This window comes from Haliotis rufescens, unplaced genomic scaffold (genome assembly GCF_023055435.1).
Source record: "Haliotis rufescens isolate VD_foot unplaced genomic scaffold, xgHalRufe1.0.p SCAF_70, whole genome shotgun sequence".
Classification (NCBI taxonomy): Eukaryota; Metazoa; Mollusca; class Gastropoda; order Lepetellida; family Haliotidae; genus Haliotis; species Haliotis rufescens.
Window position 1 is genome coordinate 1,641,021 of NW_025964362.1, and position 18,300 is coordinate 1,659,320.

The 18,300-nt window shown below is 40.8% G+C and overlaps 1 protein-coding gene across 1 annotated transcript; it reads right to left on the reverse strand.

The window, feature by feature from the left end:
- Window positions 1–829: 829 nt before the first annotated feature.
- LOC124135386 (phospholipid-transporting ATPase ABCA3-like) lies at window positions 830–18,103 on the reverse strand. Its single transcript, XM_046500705.2, has 19 exons — window positions 17,580–18,103; window positions 16,195–16,431; window positions 14,040–14,290; window positions 12,977–13,214; window positions 12,256–12,429; window positions 11,835–12,016; window positions 10,417–10,545; window positions 9,858–9,987; window positions 8,228–8,382; window positions 7,685–7,840; window positions 7,384–7,594; window positions 6,883–7,132; window positions 6,352–6,473; window positions 4,583–5,596; window positions 4,164–4,385; window positions 3,316–3,827; window positions 2,574–2,761; window positions 2,228–2,398; window positions 830–2,141 (listed from the first exon to the last, which is right to left on the reverse strand). Exons 1-19 carry the CDS (start codon window positions 17,881–17,883, stop codon window positions 1,694–1,696), a joined length of 5,094 nt encoding a protein of 1,697 aa, XP_046356661.2. The 5' UTR covers window positions 17,884–18,103; the 3' UTR covers window positions 830–1,693.
- Between the last annotated feature and the right edge of the window lie 197 nt (window positions 18,104–18,300).

Consider the following 18,300-nt stretch of genomic DNA (forward strand, 5'->3'; position numbering starts at 1 on the left):
ACAGTATTCCAGTTATATCGCGGCGTGTCAGCTTAATGTGGGAGGAAAGCCCGAAGTGATGCAGGTCTTAGACGTTTACCACTTCGGTGAAACCCATGCATGTATGTATGTATGTATGTATGTATGTATGTATGTATGTATGTATGTATGTATGTATGTATGTATGTATGTATGTATGTATGTATGTATGTATGTATGTATGTATGTATGTATGTATGTATGTATGTATGTATGTATGTATGTATGTATGTATGTATGTATGTATGTATGTATGTATGTATGTACAAGTAAGCGAGCCTGACCACCCGATCCCGTTAGTCGCCTCTAACGACAAGCAAAGTCGCCTTTTACGGCAAGCATGGGTTGCTGAAGACCTATTTTACCCCGGATCTTCACGGGTCCCCAAACCTTGAGAACAGGTGATCAACGAAAACTAGAGTCGAACAACACTTTTATTATAGATTGCTTCATAAATACTTTGAGAAAAGTTGTTTGTGAAGAAGCATTATTTGTATCAAACTATATTATGGTAACATATTTAAGAATATTGCCCATTTTAGACTCACCAACATGACATACACAGTTATTTCTCAACATTAAGTGAGGTGAGGTGAAATTGGGTTTAACGTCGCGACCAAGATTATTGCAATTTACATAGCGACGTGCATGTACGCGTTTGTGTGGCTGCTTGTACTAGTCCGGACTGATGCCGATTTATAGTGCAAGCATACTGAGATACCATGCCGCAGTTTAACATAAAATACCTCACTCAGACACAGTATACTGACTCCGAGCCGACCAGTCCTTGTTTTAGCCCCTTAATGCCGAGCGCCAGACAGGGTAACAACAAGTACCATCTTTTAACGTCTTTTGGTATGACGCAGCCGGGGATCGAGCCCCGGACCTTCCGCTCTCCGGGCGGACGCTCTACCTCTAGACCACGGAGGCGGTTCAACATTAAGTAAGAACATTTACAGTGTAGAACAGGAGCTGAAGTGTAGGCAACAATGTGGTTGACTAGTACAGTTTTGCATGATTACATTTCTTGTAATTTCTAAATATAATTTCTAAATTGGTTTTTATTCAAGAACATTTATTAATAATGTGATATTGTGATGCTGTGAGAGGGATACAGTCATTTAATATAAAACTTCCCTGTTTACTTTCAAATGTTTGTTTTCTTATGGCATTATCTGATATTTTTCATTTCTTTCTTCTAGATACTTATCTTATGTTTAATTGTCATTGGAAACTTTAATGAGAATATGTGATAATTACAGATTGTTTCTAAATAGTTCATAACAATAGTAACTGAAAAGAAATTACCATCCCTTTTGTCTCATACATGTCATGTCATGTCGACATACAAAGAGGCATATTCATATGCTGACAGAATGTCTGTAATGTATGTATGAGGTAATACATTTTGATGCAAATGTGAAAAAAAAGAGTTAAACCTTGACATTAAATGCCTTCGTTTAACTACATTGGAATTTATAGGTGGCATCCATGGAATGTTGATATGTCACTCTCTGTACCAGGAAACAAATGTCTGGACGAGAAAACATTTAAGCTATGATCTAGAGTACTTAGGCATCACATGACCAAGTCTCTACACCGGATGTGTTGTAATAATATAACAGATAATACTTCTCAACTGTGATGTTATTCCCCATACTCTATAATTATATTTTTAACAGCAGCAGCATAGTCTCTTGCAACGGCTTGTTTTATCCTCCTTTGGTGGAACTTGCGAACGTGTAAATGAAAGGAACACTTGTTCAAGGGTAGTTTGGTGAACTGAATAGTCCTCGACAGAGAACTGCGCCTTGGATTGTTCCATCACCGTGAAGACCTGGGCGAGACTGACGGCGTTGTAAGGAACTTGGAAGTGAACATAGCCCTGGTGGTCGTCGAACACCTTGGTTTCAGGAAAGGTTGCTGTGATGAAGTTCACCAGAGGTTCAGTTAAAGCGGGAGCCCTTTCTTCTGATACTCCTGTTTCAACTGTTTTCATCCTAGCTATCAGCGTGTAGCCCTGGCCGAATTTGGTCTTCAAATGTTGTGGTGTTCCAAGACACACAAATCTTCCATTCACCATGATGGCAATTCTTGTACAAAGAGCGTCACATTCTTCCATGCTGAAAGGTCAGGAACCCATGTTAATTGCAGGGTAACTTTTAAGGTCTACAGCAACTTTACATCAATTAAAACCTTTTTCACTAACCTGTGAGACGTGAGCACGAGGGTCCTACCACGTTCCCGGACCTTTGACAGGACGTTCCAGAGCTGCCTCCTGGCCTTGGGGTCCATCCCTGTGGACGGCTCATCCAGCATGATGAAGGCCGGGTCTCCAACCAGAGCGATAGCGGTGCTCAGCTTACGCTTGTTGCCTCCACTGTATCAAACAACGTTTGTTATATCATAAGGTAGCAAGTTAAGAAATAAAAGAATTTCAACATGTTTGGCTTGAGTATGATCTCATAAATTATTACAAAGTGTTTCGGAAGTGTTTGTTCACAAGACTCAAGTGATGATTGGATATATACATAATGTGTTTGAATGCAATCAACCTGTACTCCGATGTTGGTTTGTCTGAATACTGCCTGAGCATCATGATATTCAGCAGGTTGTCACAGACGGCTTTGATGCAGCTCTCCGGCACTCCCTTGAGTCTGGCGTACATGGTGAGAGTCTCTCTTCCTGTCATCTGGTCAATCAGAGCATCAAACTGGGGACAGTAGCCCATGTTCTCCTGCACCTGTCATCAATAAGAGAAACATATGTAGCAGATTCTTTGCCCGAATGTAAAAAGTGAACATATAATTTAGTCAGAAGTATACCATCATGTATACTAAAAATGTATCTTATGAAGTGTGCAAACTTTTGAGTTCGATTCTTGAATACTTTCAAAATGCTGCCGCAAGAAAACATTTTAATGAGTGGATTGGCAATTTTGATTACAGGCATCGGTGATATAGCTGGTCTGATGCTGACAGCGTCATAAAGCACAATTCACTAATGGTATATACTGCAGTATGAACATAGAATCTCATCCTCGTGTCAAACGAGATCAAACATATCGACATTGAGTTGTCATATGTTACAATGTATCAACGAGTCTTGATATATCTGAGCTTGGTAGACATGAGGGTGAGATTCTAGTTATTATCTAAAATCATTCCTCCATCCCTTGTCTGTTTGTAAACATCAATAACGAGTGTCGTGCGTGTAAATAATACAAAGTCAGTGGCAGATTTATTAGTGGTGTCATTAACGTCACAATGGCATGCAAAACACTGAGAACATTGTTACCTTTTGTGTATGATTCTTGATGTCATAAGACTGCAAGAAAACATTTCCATGTGTCAGCATTACATCTCCAGTAATCATTTTAAATGTGGTTGTCTTTCCTGCACCGTTTTGTCCAAGGAGACCAAAACACTCCTTCTCTGGTATGCCCACACTCAGATGATCAACAGCAACGAAGTTCCCGTATCGTTTGTAAACGTCCTTCAGGACCAGTGCATCTGAGTTCCCGATTCCAATGGGTAATTCATCAATGCGTTGCCTCTCACTGAGAACATCTCCATCCTCTGGAACGTGTTGAATTGGACTGAAGAACGATGCACCGGGTTGTGGTTCTTCCGTTTCCTGTGGTCTGAAGGCATACCAGATTCTCTGCGGTATCTGATACTCAATGAACAGTGTCACAGACATATAAACCACTGCCTGGAACAGCATGAAGACAACATAGCGTCCGACTCCCGGAGAGTCCCAATCGAGGAAGTTTTCAGTAAATTCATAGCAATAGTCACCACACGTTCCTGCAAAAACAACAACAACTATTCTGTATGTTCCATATTGCGCAGACAGTACACTCTGACATTTTAAACATTTGTTATTTACAAAATGTAGGCCTCTATCACCAGGGCCTGATAGAAATTATAGCTTGTGAATAGGTAAAACATTATTGGCGCTTTCCGATAATCTGTATTAAGCCCTTTCTTAATTACACTTTTATCTGTATTTCTGCCTAGCAAGCACCTCACTCACCAAATTATCCTCGTCTGTTAAAAGAGTAAAAATGCCAATGCAGCAGTAAATTGTAACTCACTTTCTAAATCTTGCATATCAAATATGGAATGACTATATTAACCCACCGTTGTGTATGCAACATGGATTACTTGGCGATGTCACACAAAGGAAAGTGTAGTTTTGCTTGGTGCAACTATCCAGGTACAAATAGTTGCTGTACATGTCCATGTAGGACTTGCCAAAGTTGTAGTGAGGAAATATCAGTAGAAACACCCAGTCTGCAGTATCAGCTTCTGCTTTCTTTTCCACTATGGTCAGCATGAATACTGTCAAAAGTGTTGCCAAGCCTGTTGAAAACAAAATGATAGAGACATGAATAAACATAACGCCCACAGATCTAAAAAAAGACCGTTTGATACAGTCGAGACGTTTGGTTTCTTTGAAGCAACATAAGATTATACTTAAAGCCTAGTGCTAATGCACTACATGTTTTGTAAGGGCAACATTTCTTTACGGTTTCTATACAATATAATAACATGTTTACCTGTGATGATATTCAAGATGATGATGACAACCATTCCGGTAGGAGGGGACTTGAACATATTCTGAAGAGCATACATGAAGGGCAGAACTGCCAAACCATACACAAGCAGGATGAGGAACACGATGCCTAATCTCCCATCTTCTGTATATGCTGGCGACTGGAATCCTGCAAACACAACCAGCAGCAACAGGGATGGAATCAGGTAGTTGATGTAGTCCCAGACAAAGTTGGACAACCAGAAGACAAATGGTCCAACTCCACTAACAATCTGAAGATGTTTGGCGCCAACCAGTCTCTCCTTGATGAGGAAGTACACGAAGGATGAAGTTAGGAAGGCCATACCAAACAGGAGACAAAAAGCAATAGAAAAGCCAAGTGTAGTTGCAAGTCCCTCTATGTCATCCGATGATCTCTTTGCATCAAAAGGAAGTGGGTTGTTGATTGTGGTGATCGAATGATCCTGAGATGTAAAATGTTTGAGTATTGCATTCATCATGAAAGACAAAGCTATGGGTTGACCATGGTAAGGCTGGCTATTAAAAAAACCAATTACGCCTTGGCTAGATTTAAACTGTGCTCCGATGATCATTTTCTTGTTGTATCCACCGATGCCAAGGTCTCTTGCTCTTGCTAAGAAATAATTTGTTACATTGTGATACTTTGACAGATCAACTTTCTCGACTTTGTTGACAGTTCCCCTGAACTGATCACTGTATGCCTTGGCATACTCCTGTGGCAGCGATCCCAGGTCTCCTGTCGTTGGACCATCAAGATATGGGACAAATGTTCCTTTGAATGGTTTCAAGTCCAGAGTCAGTGGAACGTCAGCCTCTCTTCCAAAATTTATCTGGCCGACAACCAGAGCAACAATAGTAAATATGACAGGCAACAGAAGCTGGACAATGGTGATGGTCCTATTCCTCCATGTGTGAAGAGCCTTCTTCACAAACATTCCTCTGAAGCGAGACAGCTCCAACATTACACCTTTGGTTTTGATGAACCCCTCATTGAATTCTGGACCAACAAAAAATATTACATGCGAGTGATTATTTATCGTATTCAGGGGAGACAACTATTTAATAGAATGTTCATAGGGTGATGGAAATGTTCTGAAATGTGCATTATATGTATTATTGATCACAACATGTAAGTTACTGCGTCATTTACCTATGCATTTGGTTTTCATAATTGAATTTTCATCCCACGTAAGCCTCATTCAATCAGCTGTTAATCATTCTCTTCATTAGAAAAACAATAAAACACGAATTAAAGCTAGATCCATTATCTATGAAGGGATATTTTGTGAAGTAAAATTTACCTTCATTGCAAAGTCTCGTGTAGTCGCAACATCATAAATTGTATGAAGTATGGATTCAAAAATTCCACAATGCCTGCCACATTGTTCCCAGGTGTATTTGTTAAAAAAAACCCTGTATGCTCAAAGATTAAAAAGAATATCTGATTTTGTAGCTGCAGATGAAAATAAATCTAATCTCGATATGAAATCACAGCCCCTTCCCATCATCCCCACCCCAATTTGATATCCCCCAAGGACCCCCCCCCCCCCCCCCCTCGAATATCTAATGGTCCTTCCATTAATATTTGTAAGAGACGACTAACGTGATCGGGTGGTCAGGCTCACTGACTTGGGTGATTGTGGATCTATGCTAATGCTATCAATCACCGGATTGTCTGTTCCGGACTCGATTATTTACAGACCTCCGTCATATAGCTGGAATATTGACATGCGACAGTGTATATTTATATACCTAAAATTCCCGCCAACCCTGTAGCTTGATGATTGTAGCCGCCGTTACATAACAAGTTGTCTGTGGATCCCACTGAGTCGTTGTCATAACCTTGCTCTTCAACTTGCTCCTCTTCACCAGCCCTATCAAAGAGGAAAATTCAGTGAAATATTTTCCATACTGAGCTAATTTAAATTAAAGCTTGTATTTATACATGTCTTTGTATACTAATAAAATATAAGTTTTTAAGACACATAACCTCTGCTGTTATGTATGACATAAATATTCATATCCATTACAGTGAAGAGCAAAAATAATATGACAGGTGATCCTTCCTTTTTTTCCCAAGAATATGCCCATAGTTAATAATGATGGTAGGATATTTGCAATGTGTTATTTAGTTTATTGAGTTTTACCCTACTTGGTTGAACGCTGATCGTCCTGTCAACGACAGGTCTGACCGACACTATTATTTACATATTTACTATTTAAAATAACATAGGCAGACAAAAGCTGACTGCAGCCTTAAACAAAATTCACTTGGTCACTTACTTTAGAAACACCTCTTCCATGGTTGTGGCGGATGTACCGAAACTGGTAATACCCAGTTCCTTTGCCCGACTTTCAATTTCTGTGAAGAGAGCAGCAAATTTGGCTGACTGGTCATCAGGCAGCAGGTAGGAGAGTTCAGCATTGATCTCACTCTCCATGACTGCTGTAGGGACGTGTTGCTGGACAACTGCCGTCACTGATGCCACCTGACAGGTGGGTTCCTTCACCATCACCAGGTGGTAGCCAGCTCCTGAAACGACGGAATGACACCTTAGAAAGTTTGTTTTTCTGCAGCGCTGGGAAACACGTGGTAGTATATTACAAACACGTCATAAGTAAAATAATTCTATGTTCTATCACAAACGTAACCCGACATAACGTTATAACAACTGTACAGACGGTGTGTTTTTTCAAGTACTGATACATGTTGCAGGTAGGTCAGGTTACATTTTGTATAAGCTGTCATGAATAATGTGCAAAGTTTTTTGGAACATCACATGCCATAGAGTTTCTTCAGGAAGTACGATGTCCCACAGCACTTGACCACCCCTTCTGCCATGATGGCGATGCGGTCGCCGAGAACGTCAGCTTCGTCCATGAAGTGAGTGGTCAGCAGCATTGTCCGGCCCTGTCTGTTCCTCTGGAAGATGTCCCATGTCTGTCTCCTGGCTGCAGGATCCATACCGGAAGTAGGCTCGTCTAAGATCACGATCTATAATCATATATCATACACAATAAATAATTTGGTACAAAGACAAATGCGTTTACACAGGAAGCTTTGCGTGTGCTTTTGATGACATACCTTCGAGCCTCCAATCAGAGCAATGCCAACAGAAAGCTTCCTCTTCTGCCCTCCAGATAGATGCTGAGACTGGGTGCGTTTCTTTAAACTCAGGCCAACTTCATTGATGGTAGTGTCAACTTCGGTTTTAACATCGGTACTTGGACAACCTTTCAACTATAAAAAAGATTGTGCAATAAATGTTGACTGTTGACTTGGATGTCTCGTTTACACAATAATACCTCTTCTACGAACAAAATCTCGTTCGTTCAATCATAATGTATGTCTATTCTAAGGATAAAAGTAAATGCACTGTGCTGACATTCTGCCAATATAATTTAATCATGTCTAACCAGCACTTAAAAAAACACCAAGTTTGAAATATTCAACCAACCAAAAAACTTTCAACATTCATCAGTTATCTTTCCACGAGAATGAATACGATCTCTTATATCTTTAACGGTACATGTTCAATTTTCATATAAATAGTACTGAACATAACGGACCTTGTATTTTGAAAATACCTCACATGTCATACCCCGACAGAAAACAGTTTAAACTTACACAGGCAAAGAACTCGAGATGTTCCTGAACGGTCAGACTGTCAAACAGGATGTTGTGTTGAGGACAGAGACCTAGACTCTGTCGGACACTCTGGATGTCGTTGTTAATGTCGTAACCGTTCACAATGGCGGTGCCTCCAGAAGCAGGTATAAAACCTTCAAATTATAAAAGTGTCACTTTGTTTCTTATTCCAGTTAAGAAATGAGGATGCACCAAGTGATGCCTAATACGAATGCGGAATGGTAATGGTTTGGATTGATTACCAAATAATACTATATTTAACCTTCCTGTCAGATTACATGGACAGGTTTTGTGTACATTTCACGCAATATAAAGTATCCATACCAGCGTGAAATCACAGACGACATAAACACAATTTTATAAGATATTAAATTCACACGAGGTCACAAGGAATGTAAGTATTATCTGAAATTTCAAGACATAATTTCTTGACAGCAAAATCAATGTTCCATTATTACCTGAAACAACTGATATGTTTTAAAAAAAAATCCACTGAACTCAATATAAAATACAAGTACAAACACAAACACGGATAACAGGCGCACAGCTACAAGAACTAAAACAAGACCAGCTATTTAAACAACGAGTTAGAGATTGTAATTTTCAAGATTAGCAGTAATCAATGGTCTCGAACCCCTCTTTATGATTTTATACACAATTTAAATCACGTTTTCGACGTGGGAACTATAATAATATTTCTAAGTATAGAACTGCATTATTAAAACTTAAATTGGTAATAATATACTTGGTGTCCTGAAATACGTAAGAAATACTTCTCTGATAATTTAGATGATTGAGTCCATTATGTAATTTGCTTAAAAATGAAGGGCGCAGAATCTTCAGTTGTCCTCTAAATAAGTAAATATTTGTAAACATATTTTTAAACCGTGACATGAGATGAATTTGAACATTGCAACATATGCTTATCATTTATTTCAAATAAGAAATCACCTGTGAGCTTAATATACTCAAGGCCCGGGTAGAATAGGTCTTCAGTAACCCCCCATGCTTGCCGTAAAAGGCAACTATGCTTGTCGTAAGAGTCGACTAGTGGTCAGGCTCGCTGACTTGGTTAATGCATGTCATCGTATTCCAATGGCGTGGATTGATGCTCATGATATCAATCACTAGATTGTCTGGTGTAGATTATTTACAGACCGCCGTCATATAGCTGGATTGCGGCGTTAAACAACAAACGGACAAAAGAGATATCAAGTGAACATTTATATTTACAACAGTTGATTTGTGTAAAACAATTATCTTCACACAAACGTAATAGCTGTATCATTGCTAAGTGTGGCGTTAAATAACGAACAAACCAATCTTATCTTACCATGTGTGCTGCTAATGGTCTGCGTTGTTGTGAGTCATGTGACCTTCAACATGTATGTACTTTGGGTCTTTTGGCCTTTATGACAATATATCCTTGAATTCTAAAAGAATCCTAAATATGAAAGGGTCAGCCCGTTATCCCACAAAATACCTTAATATACAAAAACCCTACTCAATTGAGTGTGTGATGAATCTGTTGCTAGCAGTGTTGAATGTATTTCATATACCACTGTGTAACTTTGCTACATAGCACAATGAACAAGTTTCTTTAATGTACCTGTCAGAACAGACATGGTTGTAGTTTTTCCAGCGCCGTTGTGACCCAGGAGAACAGAGATCTGACCCTCGAACATGTTGAGACTCATCCCGTCCACAGCTACCTTTTGCTTAGACCCGGAGCCGAAAACCTTCCAGGAAATATATCATATAAATGTAAAACAGTTCAAGACATCAAAGTAACAGAGCAGGTGCATATCAATCAACATGATGGTTGGTGGTTACTTAGCAACGGTAAAACACATGAAAAATAGTGAGTGCGTGTGTGAGTGTGTTTTTATGCCGCTTCAACACCATTGCAGCAATACGGCGACGGGGGAAGACCAGAAATAGGCTTCAGACATCGTACCCATGTAGGGAAAGGAATCTGGGTCTTCGGCGTTACGAGCAAAGCTTTAACTACTACACAATCGCCCACATAGGATAGGTGGGGTGGTATATGATGAATGTGTTTCCGGTGTACATCGAATACATGTTCAGTCTTGAAAATTGTAATATTAATATCACAAGAACAAATGTTATCAATCCGTACGACCTTTCACCGTCCTTTTTATACATACCTTTTTTAGGTTATTGATAGATATTCCAGTGGTCAATCCACTTGGTTCCTTCTCAAAGTGCTTCTCATCCCAATGTCCAACAGTCGAATAATCATCTTTTATCTGCTTTGTTCCACACCAGTATGTTCTCTGGTTCAACAAATAATATTTGAATATACAATATACTACGTTTATAACGAACACTCTTATAACGAATTGACCGATATAACGAACTTAGTTTTCAGTCAGGCCATTTGTTGAATATAATCTGTATATATGCTTATAACGAACTACGGCTATTACGAACTAAAATTAGCAGTCCCTTTGAGTTCGTTATAACCGTAGTTTACTGTATTAGAGATACCAAATGGTGTCTCTCAACTCAGTGTTCAGGTATGATCACTCAATATTGTGATGGTGCTTTCAGATATGTAATAAGATGGTCATATTTCCTGGTGGATATACATCATATTTCCTGGTGGATATACATATATACCACAGGACCTTTCAATCCCCATCCTCCCGAGGCAAGAGAGTTAACTGACTTTAAAAGTCCAGTTTCCACCTTTGCCGAACTAGACTTGAATTCCTGGGCTCGATCGTAGCGCCCCCAGTGACTATTACCGGTTATGTCCCTTCTCAGCCTCTCCTATGGACCAATCCGATTCCATCACTTGCATTTGTTTCAACCAAAATGGCGGCGCCCAGTCAAGACGATCTGATCGATCGAAGATCTATATCGTTATAAAAGGGGTCTTATATCGCGAAGTACATCAAATCACGCGAGCACCTTGATTAAAAACATGAAAAGGTTTGGAAAATATCTGTTGACAACGAGTTGGCGGTGCACTTGCTTTGCAAATCCCGCACTCGACCGAAATCTGCACGACAGTTTACGAACCGGATTCCGATTTCGTTGCGCGATTTTGATTGGACTATGCATAGACTCGTTAGTCCAGCCAAAATGTAACTCCATAATACCAGCCTAGTTCGGCAAGGGTGGGAACTGCACTTTTATAGTCAGTTACCTCCCTTGCCTCGGGAAGATGTCCAATCCCCGAAATTACAACTGTTGCATGAAACTTGGTAGAGTTGCTCAAAGTTCTATTGATTTCGGTTGGGCTAGTTGTTTGTACTGGTAATGCCTCAGTGGCATCGTACTTCAGGAGTACTGGTGTGCGACATCACGCAACAAACAAACCAGATGTGCGAGTGGCGGGTGTAACCGGTATGGCAGGACAGTCTGACCCTTTTCGTGAACACCCGGTGTTAATTCGCCGCCAGTTACCCGTTAACGCCCAGTGGAAGATAATCGAGACTGATTATCTGGCGTTTTTTTATCGTGACCATGCCTCAGGTTGTTTGAATTGATTCAGAGTAGTATAAAGTAGGTCATTCCTACAGTGATGTATGTTGCTTGAAATGCTTCATGTACTTACAGTGAAAGGGAAATAGAGTGGTCTCGGTACACCAAACTCCCCTGGCCACACATTGTCCATATACCAGGTGATGAGGAGGTGGATTGCCGTGTCGCCTAGCAACATCAACATGGTGTCCAGCAAGGAGAGGTTGTCATCTATAGTGGCAGGTTCGTGAAAATTAGACCACTGCGCACCAGAACCTGCAGGAAATGAAATCTATATGTCAAGATGGTTTAAAACACGGTATGAAAGCAATTTGACAGATCACAGAATGTGCCCCTGTCAGATATTATATGTATGGTATGTTAAACTATCTGACAGATATAAGACCTTTTCAATTAAGATTCACATCGATGACATATTTATATTTTTGTAGTGTAACAGTGTGAGATATTAGATAGTGCCTCTTAAATATTCAACCAGATCGGAATATAACTACCAGCTCCTTCATAGAGTGATATGACATTTGCACCAAACGCCATTCCCACATTAAACAGGAGACAGGAAGCCAGTTTAGCTGGCCTGGACATTGTCTGGTATGTGATCTGCAGGTAGAAGTACGGGCAATAGGATATGAAGAACACGATCCCGCTGATTGCTGCTCCGATATTTGCTGAATTATAAGGAAGAAAAAGATTTAGTATGTTTTATTACATTTCCGCGTTCATTCAAAACGTTCACGTCAATGCCTTGCAGGAAATTGAAACGCCCTCTTGTGACAATCATACCAGTCAAATTATTTGTTAAGAGTTTTCTAAGGAGCTTTTTCAGGGTACATTTATATCTTTATATCAAGATATCCGGCCCATGAATATCCGGGTTAGAACTGGTCTTCAACAACCCATGTTTGTCGTAACGGGCAGACTTCTCTGCCTTGGTTGATGCATGTCATCTTATGTAATAATCCCAATTGCATTGATCATGCTCATGATGTCAGTCATTGGATTGCCTGGTAAAGACACGATTATTTTAAGACCGCCGTCATATAGCTGGATTGCGGCGTTAAACAACAAACGGACAAAAGAAGATATCCAGTGAACATTTATATTTACAACAGTTGATTTGTGTAAAACAATTATCTTCACACAAACGTAATTCAAACGCTACGATCCTGTACTTTGAACGTAACGTATAACCAATAACTACTGAAACACATTTACCTCTTTGAGTGAAGACGCTGATCATGAAGCAGTAGGAGATGATGGAGACGCCGTAACAGAGGAGGAACACAAAGAACAGGGAGGGATCTGATTTGGCCAGAGCGGCTCCATTTCCACTGACATTAATGCCACACAACAGAGCGTACAGGACCATGACTATTACCACATATATAAAGATGGTCAGGAACCAAGAAGTCCAGTGAGCTGCAGCACTCAGACCCATCAGCTTCATGGACTCCTGTGGAGAAATAGATGATGTGGTCAAGTTTTAATATTCGAAATTGGATAAACTGGTGAAAGATCCACGATCATTGTGTTACTTCATTGTGTTGGTCCATCAGTTTCGTGGATGCCTGCAGTGACATAGATGGATGAAGTCAAGTCTTGACATTTGAATAAGTAAAAGGATCCGCTGGGTATGAATCTTTGATTCTCCCGATTATAATTGTTGATCAAGGGGCGTTGGACCCCAATACAGCCAGTTATAATAGTTGTGACTCACGTGACGTTTTCCTCGTGAAGTAAATCGTTCTTAAACTTAGGTTTCTTTTAGGTCTTTGAAAGGCATTTAGACGTGATTCACATAAGGAAGAAAATATATGGATGTCAACTTGTTTATTATGAGGAACACATCATTTTCACCTGATGAAGGAGTAAGCAAATACTCCGATACGTTGTGTTCCTCATAATAAACAAGTTGACATCCATATAATCTCTTCCTTAGGTTTCTTTTAGTTTTATTCAATGATAAACCATATATCTATCTATCTATCTATCTATGGGGGTGGTCGGGTAGCCTAGTGGTTAAAGCATTCGCCCGTCACGCCGAAGACCTGGGTTCGATTCCCGACATGGGTACAATGTGTGAAGCCCATTTCTGGTGTCGCCCGTGGTGATATTGCTGGAATATTGCTAAAAGCGGCGTAAAACCATACTCACTCATTATCTATCTATGGCTGAAATAATGCCGTTTAATAATGTGAAATAATGTGACGTTTAACTCACTCAGGCTCTATCCATATATGTCCGATTTTTAGCATAGAAACTGCGGTCGTAAGCTTACTTTCAGTTTTCTTTCCTTCTCGTAAACAACTCCCTTCGTTGTCTGGATTGCCATCAGGATGAAGCTCAGCATCAGCAACACCGGAAACATGTACTGCAGCAGCTGAATCATGGTGTCATCGATATAGGGCGGGAATGGCATTTGCATCAGCTGAACATTCAGCTGCTTGATTACATCAGTTGAGTTTGGGGTGAGTTGTTTGATGATAGCTTCATATAGAAGAAGCTGGACAGTCATGAAGTTCGTGTAGTCTGAAAATAGGAACATGAATTTTGATACAAGGAAAATACAAGGATACATCTGTTGATGGAATGTGGTATGTTTCAAAAACTGGGTATGATTTTAAAGACCGTCAAAAGTTGTTTGCGGGACAGCATTGAAGGCCTAGAAAGGGCTTTTAAAGTGTTTTAAGGTAAACATGTGGAGGACTTGACGCATCAGTAGCCACAATGCGTGCGATGCAATACCCTACTGTATGTTCGTGTGTTCAAGGGAACATTTGACTTGCCTTTGCATGTGTCTGTGATGAATGCCACCGGGGCAGGATACGCTAAACCTTTTGCGAACACGTATGATCATTACTAATTAAACGTGCTCATGATGCAGTCGTAATCGTAGTTTGTACTCTTTTGAATTATTAAGGTAATGGAAGTGGCTTTGTTGCTTTTAATTGCGAAGGTTGTGTGGAGGCAAGTCTTCAGGAACCCATGTTTGTCGCAAAAGGCACTAAGGGGATCGGGGGTTCAGGATCGCTGACTTGGTTGATGTATGTCATCGTATTCCCCCAACTGCGTGGATCGATGCTCAGGGTTTCAATCACTTGGCTGTCTGGTCCAGACTTGATTATTTATAGTCCGCCATCATATAGCTGTAATATTGCTGAGTGCGGCGTTAAACATGCACGTCGCTAAATAAATGCATTAAACTTGAACGCCATTTCGTTAAAACCCGCCTCTCCTCACCTTTGATGTGAATCACGATGTTATAAGTGTTATGTGTCGTGTTACGTGTAATGTTCATCGTCGTTGATGTGTTTGGAACAATGATGTAGTGGATTTGTGTCACGTGTTTTGCGAGGCGGTAGTATTGCCGTTAAATGTCTGGGTTATGCAACATCCATATCCTGTGCCTCGAAGATTCACGTAGTTGAAGCTCCAATTAATAATTAATATCAAAGTTAAATGTACATAATCAAAAATTACATTTACAAAGTAATACAATATGTTTTACCAAAGGTACAATATTTTTACACATTATTTCCCCGGATTGTTCACGAACGGGAAGTCGTGGTTTCGATCTCCTTGCCTCGTCATGCCAAAGACGTTAAAATGTATTTGTTGTTACCCGCGCCTGGGGCTGGGAATTCAGAAGATAAAATATAAACTGGCCGGCTCGGAGTCAGAATACAATGTTTAAGTGGGGTATTCATGTTAAACTGCCACTTGATGTTACAGCGAGGGGGCACGGGTGGCCCAGTCGTCTAAGGCGCCGCGATTCGCTGTGCAGAGTTGCGTCCCTTGGGCACGCCAGAAACCTATGATTGTGGGTTCGAATCCCGGTTCGCCCCGATTAGGTTTCTAGGTTTGTCAGCACCATACCCGTGCTCGTGGGTTTCACCGAAGTGGTAAACGTCTGAGACATGCATCACTTCGGGCTTTCCTCCCACATTAGCTGACACGCCGTGATATAACTGGAATACTGTTAAAAGCAGCGTTAAACACAACCCACTCACTCACTGATATCACAGCGGACTAACACTATAAAAGCGACATACGTTCGGACTAGCACAAGCAGCTAAACACACGTGCATGAACGATGCTGTATTATTTCAATAATCTTGAACGCGTCGTAAATCCCCATTTCACCTCCCCTTTGACGTGTCATGTCGTGTGCTCTTTTTTTTTGTTCATTGTTTGTGTCGTGGAAAAAATATTTTGTTGATGCGTTGTTGTTTTGTAGCCCTATGGCATTGTGTCACCTTTTGTGTGTGACGGTAGTATTGCCGTTCAATGTCTGGGTCTTGCCACATCCATGTCCCGAACCATGAGTATTCACTGGGTGATTGAATGTAGAACTAAAGCTCCAATTCATAAGTAGTTTTGCATCAGGAATAATTAAATTTACCAAATAATACAGATTTTGACGAACTACTTACCAGGATTGCCGGCGTAACGTGGTGTTCCTGAATCCATGAAAGGGAAGGTATCTCTTGTGTGCCAGTTGTCGTATTCATACGATATGGGGCGTATGGCGAGCAGCACTTCCCTGGGCAAAACCGTGTCTGTCTTTGCAACGTTCTCAAACTCAACAGCAAAGGGAATATTGTTAGAATTCATGCTGAAGTATTCCAACATGTCTTTTCTGGCGGAAAACCCTTTGAACGAATGTGTATCTGAAACAAGACCGTCACCTTAATGTTTATGTAACATATGTATATGGTTGAATGAAGCCCATTGGGATTCCTGGAGAATAGGTCCCCAGTTAGTCTCATGCTCATGCCTGGCCCAGATTCGACCGCTGACGGTGATATAGCTTGAATATTACTGCCTGTGGCGTCAAACACCCTTCAGTATGACATAGTGGATCTAAAGACACCACGGAGATTGGTAAGTGAGTTGGGTTTAACGCCGCTTTTAACAGTATTCCATTTATATCAAGGCGTGTCAGCTCAATGTGGGAGGAAAGCCCGAAGTGATGCAGGCATCATACGTTTACCACTTCGACGAAACCCACGAGCACGGGTATGGTGCTGACAAACCTAGAAACATAATCGGGGTGAACCGGGATTCGAACCTACAATCATATGTTTCTGATGTGCCCGAGGGACGCAACTCTGCACAGCGAACCGCGGCGCCTCAGACGACTGGGCCCCCCGTGCCCCCCGGGGCTAGGTATGCTACCACCTGTGTGTGTGGCTGCTTGTACTAGTCCGGACTAATGCCGATTTATAGTGCTTGTCACTGAGATACCATTCCGCAGTTTAACATGAATATCCCACTCAGACTCAGCCGACACTCGTTGATAAAAGTCGCAAAAATCCTCGGCAAGCCTCGGAATTTTTCCACTTTTATCAACTCGTGTTGATATATTTGATATCAAAAGACACGAGGGTGAGATTCTCTATATACTGCTCGACAGGAAAAAGACATTCCATGGATGACAGGAAATACGAGTCATGGCTTCTTGACTTTACAAAGCCGATACACAAATCCCTTGATTAGTGCACTGCCCTGTGTTAGAACATTTGAATATTACAATCAAGGGAGGTAAATCTTAACGGTATATCGTCCTTCTATCGGTAATGTCAAATGCTCACTGGTGTATTTTTTTCCTTCAGCTTAAGTTACTTTTTTAATACTCGAATACTTAAATGTCTCCTTGACATTTAATCCCTGCGTATAGCATTCCACTGTGTCAGCAGTTTTATACATTGAGCAATAATCCACCATCAGGACAAAAGTCATGAATTTTTCATTTTTTATTACATAGTTCCAATTTTGTCAGTTGAAATAGCATGGTAATACTTCAGGCTGTACTTACGTTGATAATGTGTGTTGTTAATTACAGTAGCATTCACGTCAGTCATCAAGCCATTGATGAGTGTATTGTTAGGCCAGTACAATATCTGAGTTCCCTCATAAAAATCGTCGAAGCCTCGGGCCACGACCGAAGGTGGGTAGATACTTGCCGGTTCGTGTTCTATAGGAACTAGAAATCTCATGCTGAAAAATATTCCCGCAAAAAGGAGAGGTAGAAGAATCTCAAAAACAGTCACACAAATCTTTTTGCGTTGTAGAAGGGAATTCTTCCACATAAGCAGCCGGAGCTGGCGAAAGAAGGCCATATTGAAAGAAGTCGCCGTTACCTGGTCGGCGATGTGGTAAACAGACACGCTACTCAGGCGAAGTACACTGTCACAAGCGTATTCGTAATAGTCGTGCTAATGATCATGTGGTTAGATAGCTCAGATTACGCGGTCTAATAGTGTATACACATCCCACTTCCTGAACAGGTCCATACAACGTGAGAAACACGACAGCGCATCACGAAGCTTTCTGTACCCGGAACAAATGTCACGAGTGTTGAGTCACCTGTTGTATTGTAAGAAACTGTTGACTGTGACGATGTTTTGACCTACTTTCACAAAGGATACTATGAACTCTGACCTCTTGAAATTGAGTCCTTAACTTTGGCCAACATTCCTCAGTTATGCCCCTTTACTACTTCGCCAATAGATGGCGCCAAACGCTACGGTCCTGCG

What these genes read in the sequence shown, in the direction of transcription:
- LOC124135386 (XM_046500705.2), bottom strand. Translation starts at nt 17,883, where the DNA reads ATGGCCTTCTTTCGCCAGCTCCGGCTGCTTATGTGGAAGAATTCCCTT. An exon ending in CACTCTATTTCCCTTTCACT is followed by an intron (nt 10,546 to 11,834) that starts GTAAGTACATGA and finishes TTGTTGAACCAG; the next exon opens with AGAACATACTGGTGTGGAAC. An exon ending in TCAAGAATCATACACAAAAG is followed by an intron (nt 2,762 to 3,315) that starts GTAACAATGTTC and finishes TATTGATGACAG; the next exon opens with GTGCAGGAGAACATGGGCTA.